This window comes from Macaca mulatta, chromosome 13 (assembly GCF_049350105.2).
Source record: "Macaca mulatta isolate MMU2019108-1 chromosome 13, T2T-MMU8v2.0, whole genome shotgun sequence".
In the NCBI taxonomy this organism is placed as follows: Eukaryota; Metazoa; Chordata; class Mammalia; order Primates; family Cercopithecidae; genus Macaca; species Macaca mulatta.
The window spans coordinates 19320644-19337875 of record NC_133418.1 but is presented as its reverse complement, the minus strand read 5'-3'; the positions used below and the strand labels follow the sequence as shown (position 1 = coordinate 19337875).

The window sequence follows — 17232 nt, the reverse complement described above, 5'->3', positions numbered from 1 at the left end:
GGAATAATCTCATCTCAGACAGCTTATCTGAGGTGTGGATTAAGGGTTCTTTAAGCCTTTATATACACGTGATCACATACAGCTCGTCTTTTCTGCTTGGGGTTATAAAAATCTCAGTAACACCAAATATAGCTTTTGAAGTAACATATAAACAGACGTTGACATGTACATTAACAAATATATATAAACAAGGTGATTTCACAAGTTATCTACTTAAAAGAGGCTAGTAGTTTTACTAAAATATGCGATTATCCACTTGCCAGCTCACCTGTTAGTGGAGCCCCATGAAATGTCTGTGACCCCTGATACCCATCAGGCACTGAGTCTGGTCCATAACTCTCTGTGGGCCAACGATGAGGGGATGCTGAGTTACTGCTATTTAGTTTCAACTCCTGCATTTCTTTCTATTGGAAGAAAAAAAAATCAAATAATTTTAAACATTTAATTATATCATGCCAGAAACAGTGCTGGGGAAACTTACTCTTTTAAATTTAAATAACTGATTTTTCTTTTTTTTTCTTTTTTTTTTTTTTGAGATGGAGTCTCGATCTGTCATCCAGGCTGAAGTGCAATGGCACAATCTTGGCTCACCGCAACCTCCACCTCCTGGGCTCAAGCAGTTCTCCCACCTCAGCCTCCTGAATAGCTGGGATTTACAGGCATCAGCCAGCACACCCGGCCAATGTTTTGCATTTTTAAAGTAGAGACGGGGTTTCACCATGTTTGCCAGGCGAGTCTTGAACTCCTGACCTCAACTGATCCACTGCCTTGGCCTCCCAAAGTGCTGGGATTATAGGTTGTATCTTTTTTTTTTTTTTTTTTTTTTTTTGAGACAGTGTCTCGCTCTGTCCCCAGGCTGGACTGCAGTGGCACTATTTCAGCTCACTGCAAGCGCCGCCTCCTGGATTCATGCCATTCTCCAGCCTCAGCCTCCCGAGTAGCTGGGACTACAGGCACCCAACAACATGCCCGGCTAATTTTTTGTATTTTTAGTAGAGATGGGGTTTCACGGTGTTAGCCAGGATGGTCTCGATCTCCTGACCTCGTGATCCGCCTGCCTCAGCCTCCCAAAGTGTTGGGATTACAGATGTGAGCCACCGTGCCTGGCCCTGATTATATCTTTTGAAAAATTCTATTTGCCAATGAGTTCTAGGTACCTGGTGCCAATTTTAAAATATGATTCTTAATTTGTTAAAACTTTACCTGCTCCCATTTTCATTCCTTAATACAAAACCTAATTCGTTAACTCTCTCACCTAAACAAATAACCTCTCCTAAATGATCATACCTTCATTTCTATTCTACACTTGCCTACATTAATCTTTCTGACATTCACTTCCAGCCAAGACAATTCCCTGCTCAAAAAAACAAGTAACTTCAAATTAAACTTCTTTCCCCAACTTTCACAGTCCTCTAACATTACACTGAACATCTTTTCAGTGTGTTCTTTCTACACTGCTTTACTTTTCTGTCCATCTGGACTACTTGACATTCCAAATCACCTCCCCAAACTAGCTTTTCACTTAACCCCGTGCTGTAACAAAATACAACTAATTCTCAAGGTGATGTTCAAATGCCCCACCCGGAAAGGGAAAAAAGTAGTAGCTGCAGATAATTTATTATGTATATAATAATATGTCCAATGCACTTAAACTCTTAATTTTTATGCTGTCTACACTGTAGACGGTAAACAATATTGGCTCCTACCTTAAAATGAGAGAAAGGGATGCAGGGAATAATAGCTGGAATTTGAACCAGATCTGACTCCAAAAATGTTTTCTTTTTTTTTTTTTTTTGAGACGGAGTCTCACTCTGTCGCCCAGGCTGGAGTACAGTGGCCAGATCTCAGCTCACTGCAAGCTCCGCCTCCCGGGTTTACGTCATTCTCCTGCCTCAGCCTCCCGAGTAGCTGGGACTACAGGCGCCCGCCACCTCGCCCGGCTAGTTTTTTTTTGTATTTTTTTAGTAGAGACGGGGTTTCACTGTGTTAGCCAGGATGGTCTCGATCCCCTGGCCTCGTGATCCGCCCGTCTCGGCCTCCCAAAGTGCTGGGATTACAGGCTTGAGCCACCGCGCCCGGCCCAAAAATGTTTTCTTAACACAACTCTGCTGCCTTGACAAGATGGCAGAGAGATACAATGCCATCTAGTGTAGCTATGTGGCTATCTGATCTCTGCTGAAGAAAACTAAATGACAGCACCATACCCAACCCTAGCACCTACAAAATGTCCCCTTACAAAACAGACACTTAACAGGAAATCTTTCTTTTTCCAAAGAAACTGTAGTGGTATCAGAAAACAGGTAAATTTTGAAAAGTTTCAAACTTCTCTGTATCAGCCCCGGAATCTGACCAGTTGTAACAAGTGAGGTCAGAGACAGATCTAGCATGTCTGCTTTCTTTTTCTACAAGTGTTTCAAATAAAAATTTCCCAGAAAGACCTAACTATGAGGTCCAAAACTATCTCAAAATTTCAAGCTAAATAAAATTTCCCCCACTCATTCATCTACAGTGCCTAGTCCCGATGCTACATACACACATCCAAGAAATAAGAAACTAGTGGAATCCCCTGGAAAACTTTATGGTCACTGTTGGTATGCGCAACACAGCTGTGAATTTGCAATCACTGTTTTAACTGTAATTTTTAACATTCAATGTGAACTGGCTTCAATAATTCTCTCATTTTAAAGATAAGAAGCCAAACAGTCACAAAGGAAGTGACTGGCCCAAGATCATTAATTAATGGCAGAGTCAGTACTAGTACCAAGCTTTTCAAGCTAATGGACTAGTGCTCCACTATACTTCCAGAGAATACAATGTCGGTAGCCTGAAACCTGTATGTTAAGTCAAAATTGTATGTAATTATCATAGGCCACGACTACACAAAATTAACATTCAAAATTTTGGTGCAAATTCAAAAATGTCTTCCCCACCAAATAGTATTCTCTTAAGTTGCAAGCACTGCTGATCACACTGTAATAATCACCACATATCAGCATATCCTTGGTGTAACTTTAGAAGTATGAGTAATTTAGTTCTTGCCTGATAAGCATGAAAGAACATACTTGTATTTCCAATTCCAAAAAAGTCAAACTCCTTTGAACCCTATTGTTAAAATAACATATACATACGTAACTATTTCCTTACATAATTAAGTCAAATTCTTATGGAAGTATTAAAATACAGTAAGACTTTTTGAAGCTCAGACCACTTTTAATTCCTAGCTATAAATTTGAAACACATGTACTCCACAGTTAATCTGGGAATGAACTCATAGACCAGAATATGATTAGTACATTGCAGTAGTTCAATCACTCAGGAACCTTGTCTGTGCCAGGAATTCTAATATTTGAAATAAAACAGTCTCTACCTTTGAAGGTCTCAAATTTTGTGGAAGATGAGGAGAGAGACACATAAAGTACTTTCAAAAATATGGTAAAGGGCTGGGCGTGGTGGCTTACGCCTATAATCCCAGCACTTTGGGAGGCCAAGGTGGGCAGATCACCTGAGGTCAGAAGTTCAAAACCAGCCTGGCCAACATGGTGAAACCCTGTGTCTACTAAAAACACAAAAATTAGCCGGGCCTGGTGGCGGGTGCCTGTAATCCCAGCTACTCGGGAGGCTGGGACAGGAGAATCACTTGAACCTGGGAGGTAGAGGTTGCAGTGCGCCAAGATTGCGCCATTGCACTCCAGACTGGGCAACAGAGTGAGACTCCATCTCAAAACAAAACAAAATATGGTAAAGGGTCAACTTCGGGAGGCTGAGCCAGGAGTTCAAGGCCACCCTGGGCAACTTGGCAAAACCCATCTCTACAAAAAATACAAAAACTAGCTGGGCATGGTGGCGTGTGACTATTTGTAGTCCTGGCTTCCCGAGAGGCTGAGCTAAGAGGCTCTCTTGAGCTAGGAGGTCGAAGCTGCAGTAAGCTGTGGTCATACCACTGCACTCCAGCCTGCACAACAGAACAAGACCCTGTCTTTTAAAAAAAAAAAAAAAAGACAAAACGTCCCCTTGCCATACTATTTGGATGGCAAGGGGACATTCTGACCAGCTTCAGAAAAAAAGCAAGGGAGTGGCCAGGGAAGGAATCTTGGAATAAAAAGTATAGCTAGAGAAATTAAGTAACTTACCTTAATGGCCTCTACTTGTTGGCAAATCATTTTCAGTAAAGAATTCTGATCTTCTGCCCATCGAGGTGGTGTTTTGGGAGAATACTAAAAAAAATAAAAATAATAAAACAGTATTTAAAACACTTAGAAACATATTTCACAATGAAATGATTCATTTCTTCCCTGTGTACCTTGTAACTTTTACTTGGTGATAGTGAATATTTGGTAGGAGACGGTGTAGAATGTTTTATTTCTGAATCTGCATTTCGCGAAGAACCGTTTTTATAAAGAGGACCTCCTTCACTATAGTCTTCGAGTTCCTGCATGACTGAATTAAGCATCTCTTTTACAGACTCCAGGGGCACAGGCAACTAAAAATAAAAGACATTAATTAACAGCTTTCATTTGCAAAAAATTCCAAAAGTAAAAACTCTAAAATGATATATTTACATTTTTGTCACTTTAATAAGCACTTTATACTTTAATAATATACATGAAAGTTTTTTAAATTATCTTTCTTTTTCTGTTGTTTTGTATAATTTTTATTTTTTTGTCTTTATTCTATAATTTTTTTCTTCATGAACACAGAAAAATGGTATACAATCTAACATCTTCGGATTCTAAAGTCCACGCTCTTTCTATTACTTCTGATAGCCATGAAAATGATAAAAGAATGTTAACTTAGAAAGCTTTTCCAAGGGAACAAAATAAGTTACTGATGTTTTCTAACTGATTTTGAATGGTGACAGAAATAGAGATGCTACAATACACCAGACAACATAAATCCTAATAAAAGAGTAGCAACACAAATTAATCAACAAAACACTCAGAAGACTGAACATAATTTAACATCATCATGACAATCTCAAACAGCTGACAGCAAGAAAACAAGGGCGTTCATAATGGCTGATGAAGATGAGAAGAAATGCTCTTAAGTTGTCAGCAACAACTTTCAATTTCAGCAGAGTTCATTAAGAATTAGTCCTGAGGTTATATTTGTTTTGATTACATTGCTAAGATAACAAAATCAATGTCTTATCTTAGAAATCTTTTCTAATTCCCCAGGAAGTACTTTTTAAGAACATATACCTAGATTTCCAAGTTTAAAAAGACTCACCAAACCTAAGACAAAGCAAGCAAATATAAGCATTTAGACACACACATCCCTTCTATGCATTAGTAACAACATATTACTGAGTATTTTTGAAATTACCAAAATGTAAGACCAACGCAAAAACACTAATCAGTGAGTTATCTGTAAGAATATACATACAACAACCTGCTACTTACTTTCTTGACCACTGAAAGATTTGAATCACTGTCATCTAAAATCTTTATTAGGTAGTCCCTGGTCTTTCTCAGATAATTTTTGCATTCTTCTTGTTCTTCAGGAGAAAGGGCATCATTTTCAATGTCTTCTGCCTTCCTGTGAAAAATCTACACAAGTAGTGCTTTTATGAAATAATCAGGTTTTTAAAACAAAAAACTTTTAGCTTGGCCAGGCATGGTGGCTCATGCCTGTAATCCCAGCTACTCGGGAGCTGAGGCACAAGAATCGCTTGAGCCTGGGAAGCAGAGGTTGCAGTGAGCCAAGATCGTGCCACTACACTCTAGCCTGGCCAACAAAGAAACCCTGTCTTTAAAAATAAATAAATAAATAAACAAACAAACAAACAAATAAAACTTTTCGCTCAAGTACCACATCTACTTACCAGTGCAAGATTCCAATAAGAAACAACACTTTTTATAGATTCAAAAGCAGTCATAGCATCTTCTATATTTCCATTTACTGCATCCAATATAGCAAAAGTTATGTGTGCGTCTTCTTCATATGCACCAATTTCTGATGCCTAAACACACAGAATAGTTTTCAGTCAAACTGTTTATACTCAGAATATAAAACCCAAATGATTTTCCAAAGATTTTATATGATCTTAAGAGATAAGCAACTCATTACTCTTCTCTGTCATATCTTATTTGTGAGAGCTAGTCAATTTAGAAAACAAGATTACCATTAAATAACAAGACAATTAATTTAAGCAGTTTATAGCTTCATGTCTTTGTTTATAAACTGGAAATTCCCATCTCCAGTAAATTCACAAAGGAACTCTGTTACCTGAATGTCTACACTATGAAAATGTTTAAACAGAGGATCAATAGGTTCAGGAATACTGTTCTTCTTTTTTATTATCTTCAACAATGGCAAAACTTTCTTCCAATAATGAACACTTCTCCCTATGTATTCTCGTTGATCATAAAAAGAATTAAGACCGCTGCCCTAAAAAAGAAAGTTAAAAGCACACACCTTTAAGGAACACGTATGATTAGATCTAAAGTTCATTTACAAGTTGTAAGAACTGGCTAAAATTTCAAGTCAAAACCAAATGGAACCTCAGTAGTCATTTGTTCAACTTCCAAATGCTGTAATAACTAAACCACTTAATACCAGTGGTCATTCTACACTCAACGTTTTGTGTTTTTTCTTTTTTTTTTTTGAGACAGAATCTCGCTCTGTCGCCCAGGCTGGAGTGCAGTTGCGCGATCTCGGCTCACTACAAGCTCTGTCTCCTGGATTCATGCCGTTCTCCTGCCTCAGCCTCCCAACTAGCTGGGACTACAGGTGCCCGCCACCACGCCTGGCTAATTTTTTTGTTGTTGTTGTATTTTTAGTAGAAACGGGATTTCACTGTGTTAGCCAGTATGATCTCGATCTCCTGACCTCATGATCCGCCTGCCTCAGCCTCCCAAAGTGCTGGGATTACAGGTTGAGCCACGGTGCCTGGCCTCTACACTCAACTTTTAAACACTTCTAATGATACCACCCTAATGTAGCAATCCAAACTACTTTTTAACAGTTGCCATTTTTAGACAGCTGAAACCTGCCTCTTCTGTAGTGTCATTCTGTTCAAAAGGCTGACCATCTACACCTAATCCTGACCCAGAACACACCTTAAATATTTAGAAAGATCTATAATGCTCTTACTTACAAAGTCTTGTGGTAATTTTTTTTAATTTTCAGGCTGAATAATTATCAGAACTTAATTATTAAGGAATAACAGTAACAGCTCAGCTAATACATAATATTCACTGTGTGCCAGGCATTGCTCCTCTAACTGCTTATATTTAACTACATTAACTATTTTGTAGCAATAAAAAACACATTCATCTGTCATAATATGAACAAGCTGCTGTTTTCAGAACAAAAAGACTTTCAATAAAAAGTTCATGATTTTAAAAAATTAAGGTAATGTTCTTTAAAATGTTTATACTTGAAAACTCACCGTTTTCTGAAGGCATTTTGCCCAATGTATAAGCAGAGCAGGTTGAAGGCCATGTTTTTCCTGGGCTCTTAGAGTGTTTATTTCATGCTGAACTAGAAGTCGCAATTTTGCTGAGTTTCCAGGTCTAAAAAATAGTTTAATTTACTAAAATAGCTTTCTAAATACACAGTTCAGCACTTACATACATATATGTTAGTGGGTCACAGGACAAATTAAATCTTCACATGAGGATTAAATCCCTGTTAAAACCTACGCACTAAGTTAAAGCAATATTTTTGTTTTACTACTTACACTGCTTTTCTGTGAATCAGAGTACAAACCGCATCCCACCAAGACTTTTGTCGTTCTGTACAAAGTTGTTTACACACAGGAAGGGGCAGGCATAACGGCTGATAGGAGCTGTGGTAAGAATTACATTTCTCCTTTAATTGTAAGTGGCTGGTATATACTACTCCAAGTAGAAATACCTGTTTTATTTAAGGAAAAGTTAAGTTAGGAAAAAAAAAATTAAACAAAATTCAGAATATTTAATTTGTTAAAATCTTTGCTTACTTCAAGATCTAAAATACATATTGATTCAGGTGCATTTGTTTCAAGCCTTGAGGTTTCCTGGGGCAAATGATGGAAAAGCTGTTTTAGCCATTTTCGGATTGCAGGTAAGGCAGGCAATGAATTCCACTGTAAGCCAAGCCAAGTAAGGTGCTGAAGACTACCATTATGTGCCCGAATAGCGCCTGAAATAAAATTTAAAAATCGGCTTAAGGTTTTGCAAATTTTCTTTGTGCCATTAGTTTTGCCAAAATAAACAATTAATTCACATTATATATATCTTAATTATATAACTGCTTTTCTATATCAAAGCTGGGGGGAATTCTATGTTAGGCAAAATCTCATGTTCTTATTAAATGCATTCTCACTTATTTCTAGAAATTTTAATTAAAAAAGTAGTGAAGAATGTTTAAGTCCATCTAAAAAAAATGACACTGACTAGAACTCAATAAACCAAAATCAACTGAGAAAAGACAAATAAAGAACACCTAACCTAATAAGAAATTCCAAAACAATGGGTTTTCCTTTCAGTTAAGTCATTAAAGCAATGGAACACCACTATATTAATCCATAGGTATAGTAATCTGTTTTTCTACAAGAAAGTCAATACTGAAAAAGTTATGTGCAGTCAGGAGTTCGAGACCAGCCTGGCCAGCATGGTGAAACTCCCTCTCTACTAAAAAATACAAAAAATTAGCCAAGCATGGTGTCACCTGCCTGTAGTCCCAGCTACTTGGGAGGCTGAGGCAAGACAACTGCTTGAACCTGGCAGGCGGAAGTTGCAGTGAGCCGAGACTGCGCCACTGCACTCCAGCCTGGGCGACACAGCAAGACTCCATCTCAAAAAACAAAAAAAAGGTTATGTACTTCTGGAAGCATAAAGAGGTATAATCTTTCTGTCATTTTGGCAATTTGCAAGACTTAAAAGATGTTAATGTCCTTTGTCTCAGTAATTCTGTTTCTAGGTATCTCTATGGAGATAACTTGCAATGAAGACACTTTTTGTTGAAGTTTTTATCAGAGTATGATTATTAACAGTGGAAAAGCTGAAAACAACTTGGATGCCCAGTAACAGAAAGTAGCAAATTATGACTACTTCATAAAAAAGATTACATTGCCAATAAAAGTGATATTTGTACTTTTAATACAGAGTCTATGGTAGAGAATTCATGAAGGAAGCAAGCTGAATCATACATATAGTATAAACATTATTTAGATGAAAAATATGGCCAGATGCAGTGGCTCATGCCTATAATTCCAACACTGTTTGAGATGAAGTCTCGCTCTGTTGCCCAGGCTGCAGCGCAGGGGTGTGATCTCTGCTCACTGCAACCTCCACCTCCCGGGTTCAAGCGACTCTCCTGCCTCAACCTCCCGAGCAACTGGGACTACAGGCACACACCACCAAGCCCAGCTAATTTTTGTATTTTTAGTAGAGACGGGGTTTCACCACGTTGGCCAGAATGGTCTCGAACTCCTAACCTCAGGTGATCTGCCCGCCTCGGCCTTCCAAAGTGCTGGGATTACAGATGTGAGCCACTGTGCCTGCAGGGCCTAATCCCAACACTTTGGGAGGCTTAGGCAGGAGGATCACTCGAACCTAGGAGTTTGAGACTAGCCTGGGCATCAGAGTTAGACCTTGTCTCTACCAATTAAAAAAAAAGATTATCTGGGCAGAGTGGCATGTGCCTGTGGTACCAGCTACTCAGGAGGCTGAGGCAAGAGAATCCCTTGAGCCCAAAAGTTCAAGGTAGCAGTGACCTACGATCATGCCACTACACTCCAGCCTGGGTGACAAGGCAAGACCCTGTCTCAAAAAACAACAAGGCTGGGCGCGGTGGCTCACACCTGTAATCCCAGCACTTTGGGAGGCCAAGGCAGGTGGATCACCTGAGGTCAGGAGTTTGAGACCAGCCTGACCAACATGATGAAACCCCATCTGTACTAAAAATACAAAAAATTAGCCAGGCCTGGTGGTGGGCACCTGTAATCCCACTACTTGGGAGACTGAGGCAGGAGAATTGCTTGAACCCAAGAGGCAGAGGTTACAGTGAGGCGAGATCGCACCACTGCACTCTAGCCTGGGCGACAAGAGCAAAGCTTGGTCTCAAAAACAATAACAACAAAAAAATACATGCCACCTCCACAGCACCACATTCGAACTCCCCCCAGCCCAACTCACACACGAAAGGAATACAGGAAAATATTAAGGCATTATTTCTGGGTAATAAGATTATGGGCAATTTATAAGAATTAAGATGCAGACAGTTTCCTCTGAAACATGTAACTTACCAACATCGTATCTAGCCAAATCTTCAAGCTCTGGTTCTTGTACATCAATGTTTCCAATACTATCGCTACCAAGAAAAGATGTATCCTTAGGTGACTGACTAGAAAACAGAGCATCATATAATGCAGACTGCCCACTTTTGTTGGCAAAAGACTCGACAATATCTTTTAAAAAATCTTGCTTTCCACGACTTAAGTTTAGCAACATGTGCCCTGAAAAAAAAATTAAGTTATTTCCATCACTTTAAAAATACAGATTGCATTTGCTCATATTGTTTCATTTGTACACCCAAAGGGGAAATAACATGATTATTGCAGACCTAACTCTCCAACCCAAAAAACATAGCTGGACAACAAAACAGGGGCTTATGTAGAAAATGAGAAGAGTACAGGTTTAATATTATCAGTATCTACATAAGACAGCAGAAGGCGGAAAAAAGACAGGAATGTGTATGAAAAATGCTAAACATATTCGCATTTTAGATGAAAAGATCTGGATTTAAGTGGCCACAGGAGAGCAGGGACAAGCTCTTATTTTCAGATGTCATAAATTTTCTGATTTTAGATACACTGATTTCTAAACCTGACTGATCAGAATTCTCCTTTAAACAGCTTTTAAGAATTACTTCCGGCCAGGCACGGTGGCTCATGCCTGTAATCCCAGCACTTTGGGAGGATCATGAGGTCAGGAGATGAGACCGTCCTGGCTAACACGGTGAAACCCCACCTCTACTAAAGATACAAAAAAAAAAAAAAAGCCCGGCGTGGTGGCGGGTGCTTGTAGTCCCAGCTACTTGGGAGGCTGAGGCAGGAGAATGGCGTGAACCCGGGAGGTGGAGTTTATAGTGAGCCAAGATGGCATCACTGCACTCCATCCTGGGCGACAGAGCGAGACTCTGTCTCAGGGAGAGAGAAAAAAAAAAAAATTTCCAGGCCTCGCTCCCAGAGATTTTTATTCCATAGGTTTGCAATAAGCAATCTAAAAAATCACAGTCATCGGATAAAATACTGATACATGCTATAACACAGATGAACCTTGAAAACCTTGCTAAATGAAAGAAGCCAGTCACAAAAGACCACATACTATATGATTCCATTTAAGTGAAATGTTCAGAATAGGCAAACATACAGAGCCAGATTAGTGGTTGCCAAGGCTGAGAGGTTTGGGTAAAATGGGAAGTGACTGCTAATAGGTAAGGAATTCCTCATGGAGTGATGAAAATCTTCTAAAACTGATTGTGGTGACAATGGTAATACTCTATGAACATATTAAAGCCACTGAACTGTACACTTTAAATGGGTGAAGCATATGGTATATGAATTGCATTTCAATTAAATTTTTTTTAAAAAACCCTCCCTTAATTCTGCTGGGCAATCAGGTTTGGTTACCACTACACAGTTGTGTCTCAGCACACTTGCAGAGGCACCCTCGGGATGCCCAGATCAAAGACATAAAAAAAATACAGGGAATTTTTATTTTATTTTTTTGTTGTTGTTGTTGAGACGGAGTCTCACTTTGTCGCCCAGGCTGGGGTGCAGCGGCCAGATCTCAGCTCACTGCAAGCTCCGCCTCCCAGGTTTACGCCATTCTCCTGCCTCAGCCTCCCGAGTAGCTGGGACTACAGGCGCCCGCCACCTCGCCCGGCTAGTTTTTTGTATTTTTTAGTAGAGACGGGGTTTCACTGTGTTAGCCAGGATGGTCTCGATCTCCTGACCTCGTGATCCGCCCGTCTCGGCCTCCCAAAGTGCTGGGATTACAGGCTTGAGCCACCGCGCCCGGCCTGGCAATTTTTATCTAACTGTGACACCATGCAAAGGCACTTACGACAGCCCTGCAAGGGTAGAAGGAAAACAGAAAAGGAAAAAAGTAGAAAGTCACTTTAAGGACTGAAAGTCTAACTCCCACAAAAAAAGTGAGCTATGGAATAGAAGAGCAATGTGAGCTTTGGCCAACAGCTTAACTATACACCAAAGCTTACAATAACTTTGATTTAATATTACGTCTTGCTCTTTACAAAATTCATCCAATTTTATATCAAAACTGTTCATTATAGAAAGCATTATGTTTCTTCAGTTCACTGCTTGATTCAATGGCCACCTAACTACCTTAAAGTTCGAATCTTAGCAAAAGCACAGGTAATACGTAACAGACCTTTAGGATTCATCCCAAGCCAAAAATGGGGAAAAAAAATAGACAAATTCTAAGAGACTAATATAAGGTAAGTATATATCGTCTATCTTCCTCACTATGCTCTCAGCTCTTTAAGACAGATCTATATCTTCTTCATCTTTATATCCCCACAGCAGTGTTTTTAGAAGCAGCTGGTGTTAAATGGTCGGCAAATCAATAATTATACTTAGTTCAGGAAGTGACTAAACAGGATAGAGGCTCTAGCAGCCAGATAAGGAGTTAAGAAATCCTCCCCACCTAGGAACAAACAATATCAAATATTCGTTTCTTTTAAAGAATGTGCTATTTTCTTCCCATCTCTTCCATACCTATTGCTCTTAACTGATACGGCAAAAAGAAATAATTTTGACAAATTATCTCCTGGACAGATGAAGATTTTATCGTAAGATATAACTTAACAGAAATTTCCTTTTTCTTTTTAAATTAAATTAGTTTAATATTACTATTACCTGATTGGCTCAGACGGTCACAGGCCATCATTTCCAGCAGATTTTGTCCAGTTTCTCCTTTTATTAATTTAATCTTTGGTCTTGGAACCTAATAATTTTAAAATCAAAAATCTTAATTTGATGATACCCACACTTCTAATAGTAAGATGGTCTTTTCTATTACACTGTACTTTTTTTGATAATGAATGAACAGTTAACCATTAACTAAACTGAATTGGAAACGACTGCAAAAACTGGGAACCAAGGAATTTATATAACCTATGAAAGACTGGCCAGGTACAGGCGCAGTGGCTCACATCTGTAATCCCAACACTCTGGGAGGCCAAGGTAGGCGGATCACTTGAGGTCAGGAGTTCGAGACCAGCCTGGCCAACACGGTAGAACCCAGTCTCTATTTTTTTTTTTTTTTTGAGACGGAGTCTCACTCTGTCACCCAGGCTGGAGTACAGTGGCCGGATCTCAGCTCACTGCAAGCTCTGTCTCCCAGGTTTATGCCATTCTCCTGCCTCAGCCTCCCGAGTAGCTGGGACTACAGGCGCCCGCCACCTCGCCCGGCTAGTTTTTTTGTATTTTGTAGTAGAGACGGGGTTTCACCGTGTTAGCCAGGATGGTCTCGATCTCCTGACCTCGTGATCCGCCCGTCTCGGCCTCCCAAAGTGCTGGGATTACAGGCTTGAGCCACCGCGCCCGGCCCCCCAGTCTCTATTAAAAATACAATTAAAAAAAAAAAAAAAGAGTCAGGCATGGTAGCACACACCTATAATTCCAGCTACACGGGAGGCTGAGGTACAAGGATAGCTTGAACCTGGGAGGCAGAGGTTGTAGTGAGCCAAGACTGCGTCACTGCACTCCAGCCTGGGTGAAAGAGCAAGACTCCATCTCGTGAAAAAAAAAAAAAAAAGGATGAGCCAGACACAGTGGCTCACACCTGTAATCCCAGCACTTTGGGAGTCCAAGGTGGGGGAATCGCTTAAGCCCAGAGTTCGAGACCAGCCTGAACAACGTGGCGAGACCCTATCTCTAAAAAAAATTTTTTTTAATTAGCCAGGCGTGGTGGCACACACCTGTGGTCCCAGCAACAAAGAGGCTTGAGGCAGGAGGATCACTTAAATCCAGGAGGTCAAGGCTGCAGTGAGCCATGATCATGCCACTGTGCTCCAGCCTGGGCGACAGAGTGAGACTCTATCTCAAAAAAAAAAAAACAAAAAAAAAAAAAAATGCATACACAGAGCACTTCTGAGATACTAAGTTTCTACTAAAAGCACATTCATGTTACGTTCAGAGAAACGGAAAATTTAATTACATTACTTTTCTACCCTGAATAGGACAACAGCAGATGTTGTCTTACTCGAGTAGGTATGACAACTCTACTTTAAAAAGTACAGGTGAAATGACACTTGGAAATGCCACACTGTAGGTAGCACATGTTCAGAGTATGGATAATATGGGATAGCACTGGAATAAATGGGACAACCAGGAGATTAAAGAGATTCTAATGCCATAACCTATGAAAAAAAAAAGCTGAAAGCATGATGAATAGAATGGCAAAAGGAAGATGTGACATCTGCCTTCAAATATTAAAATTATTTTATAAAAGAAATCATCAAAAGAAGAAACAAGACCAACAGGCAGAAGGTTTGAGGAATATTTTTATTCTATATAAGGAAGTTCCAAGAGCCAAATCACCTAAACATGCACTGGGCTATCTTGGTAAGTAATGAATGTCCATCACTGAAAATGTCCAGTCATAGGCAATGCCCACTTACTAGAAACATGCCAAAAGTAACTATATGGGGGACTAGAGCATTGGCTTTTAATTCTATCACCACTTTCTTGTGTGGTGGAAATGTAATTTGATACAACCTCTTTAGGGTTAGATATTTGGCAATAGCTCTAAAAATTATAAATGCACAGATATACTTTGATACTGCAATTCCTTCAGGAATTCATGGCACAAGTTAATCATTGCTAAATTACTTGAAGTAGCATTAAAAAAAAAAAAAAAGTGAAAGCAAGCTAATGTCCTGGTTTTAGGGCCCTGGTTTTAAAAACTCCAAAACTACAGTACATCCATACAACGGAATAATATGCAAGCATCCAAACTAATGAGAATGCCCGTTATATATACTGACATGGAAATATCTCCAAGATACAGTTAATGGAAATAAAGTAAAAACAATGTTTAAACATTTTCCTCCTCTTTTTAAGGACAGGGGATGTGTGTGTGTTTCCTTGGAGATGCATAAAACATTTCCTGAAGAACACACAAGAAAGCAGTAACATTAGTTTCTTTACGGGTGGAAAAAGTAAATAACTAGGGAACACAAAGGAATATTCTTAAGAGCCCCTAGAATTTTAAACCATGTATATATAATTCTTTCCAAACATGCTCTTTTTTCAAAAATATATTCTTTAAGAACTTAAGAGCTTCTGATTTTCAATTTTAGAAACATCCACATTGCCTATCCTTTTACTCACAAGTTTTCTTTTTTTTTTTTTTTTTGAGACGGAGTCTCGCTCTGTCACCCAGGCTGGAGTGCAGTGGCCGGATCTCAGCTCACTGCAAGCTCCGCCTCCCGGGTTCACGCCATTCTCCTGCCTCAGCCTCCCGAGTAGCTGGGACTATAGGCGCCCGCCACCTCGCCCGGCTAGTTTTTTGTATTTTTTAGTAGAGACGGGGTTTCACCGTGTTAGCCAGGATGGTCTCGATCTCCTGACCTCGCGATCCGCCCGTCTCGGCCTCCCAAAGTGCTGGGATTACAGGCGTGAGCCACCGCGCCCGGCTACTCACAAGTTTTCTAAACATCATATCAAAGTTTGTCATCTATATGTTGAAAAGAACACACAAAATAAGAAACAAAAAGTTGACATCATTCTTTTTGTTTTCGAACTGACCTCAATTCATAAACCTGGCCTCTTTTACAAAATCACTCAACAGCTGAATTTGTGACCAGTTAATTAGCTGTGAATCCACTCAGTCAAATCATCTCAAGTCACTATTTTCTTTTTTTTCTTTTTTTTTTTTTTTGAGACAGAGTCTCGCTCTGTAGCCAGGCTGGAGCATTGCAGTGGCATGATCTCGGCTCACTGCAACCTCCGCCTCCTGGTTTCAAGCAATTCTCCTATCTCGGTCTCTCGAGTAGCTGGGACTACAGGCACCTGCCACCATGACCGGCTAATTTTCGTATTTTTAGTAGAGAAGGGGTTTCACCATATTGGTCAGGATGGTCTCGAACTCCTGACCTCAGGTGATCCGCCTGCCTCGGCCTCCCAAAGTGCTCAGATTACAGGCGTGAGCCACCGCGCCTGACTATTTCCTCATTTTAACTAAAAGGTTTCAAGAGACTTTGTTAAATACCCAGCTGCAATGTAGACGTACTTACTAGAACCACGGTATTCCTCTGATTAAGAGTCTGAAAATCATACCATAAAAGCTAGCCAATTCTCAAATACCCAAATGCCAGCACATAACCGACATTTTATGCTTATAATCATTTGATCATTAAGCTTTAAAATAAAATGATAAAATACAAGCATCTAAGATGTTTCTATTATATATTCATTCTAGAGAAATATGTCGTACTTAATAAAGACTTAGGTAGGCATCTCTGTGCTAAAGTGGAACAATGAAGAAACATTTAGAAAAGCAAGGCATCTGGCAATAGGTAAAGCACACCCACACTGAGGCACAGTATTTTTCAAAAGTAGAGAAAGAATGTATTGCACATTTGCATATGCAAAAAATATTTCTGAACACCCAAGAAACTCCTAATAGTAGTTGTCATCTAGGAAACGAGACCTGAGTGAATAGATTAAGGGGGAAACTAACTTTTTATTACTAAAAGTTCACACTCAGGTGTGGTGGCTCATACCTGTAATCCCAGCACTTTGGGAGGGCAACGCAGAAGGATCACTTGAAGCCAGGAATTCAAGAACCACCAGCCCGGGAAACACAGCAAGACCCTGTCTTTACAAAAAATTTAAAAATGTAGCCAGGCACGGTGGCAGGCACCTGTAGTCCCAGCTACTGAGCTGAGGCTGAGGCAGAAGAGGATCACTTGAGCCCAGGAGTTCGAGGATGCAGGGAGCTATGATCACGCCACTGCACTCCAGCCAGAGCAACAAGAGTGAGACTCTGCCTCCAAAAACTACGTATCAAAAAATTTGAGGCTGTGCACAGTAGCTCACACCTATAATCCCAAGCATCTGGGAAGCTCAAGTCCAATTCAGCGTTACAGTGAGCTACGATTACACAACTGCACTCCAGCCTGGGTGACACAGCAAGACTCTAATAGACACAAAGACAGATAACTTTCAAAAGTTTCCATTAAAAATAAGAACTACCAGTCGGGCGCGGTGGCTCA

General features: G+C 39.9%; 1 protein-coding gene across 4 annotated transcripts in view; it reads right to left on the bottom strand.

The window, feature by feature from the left end:
- RANBP2 (RAN binding protein 2) overlaps nucleotides 1–17232 on the bottom strand; it is a 70173-nt gene that overhangs the window by 25619 nt on the left and 27322 nt on the right. For all 4 annotated transcript variants that reach the window (XM_015113092.3, XM_015113094.3, XM_077958983.1 and 1 more), the window contains exons 8-18: nucleotides 12869–12956; nucleotides 10232–10441; nucleotides 7943–8124; nucleotides 7682–7857; nucleotides 7391–7514; nucleotides 6226–6387; nucleotides 5822–5959; nucleotides 5400–5546; nucleotides 4301–4480; nucleotides 4131–4214; nucleotides 269–404 (exon numbers count right to left, since the gene is read on the bottom strand). In XM_015113092.3, the coding sequence (XP_014968578.3) occupies nucleotides 269–404; nucleotides 4131–4214; nucleotides 4301–4480; nucleotides 5400–5546; nucleotides 5822–5959; nucleotides 6226–6387; nucleotides 7391–7514; nucleotides 7682–7857; nucleotides 7943–8124; nucleotides 10232–10441; nucleotides 12869–12956 (1627 nt within the window). The remainder of the gene's footprint in view (nucleotides 1–268; nucleotides 405–4130; nucleotides 4215–4300; nucleotides 4481–5399; nucleotides 5547–5821; nucleotides 5960–6225; nucleotides 6388–7390; nucleotides 7515–7681; nucleotides 7858–7942; nucleotides 8125–10231; nucleotides 10442–12868; nucleotides 12957–17232) is intronic.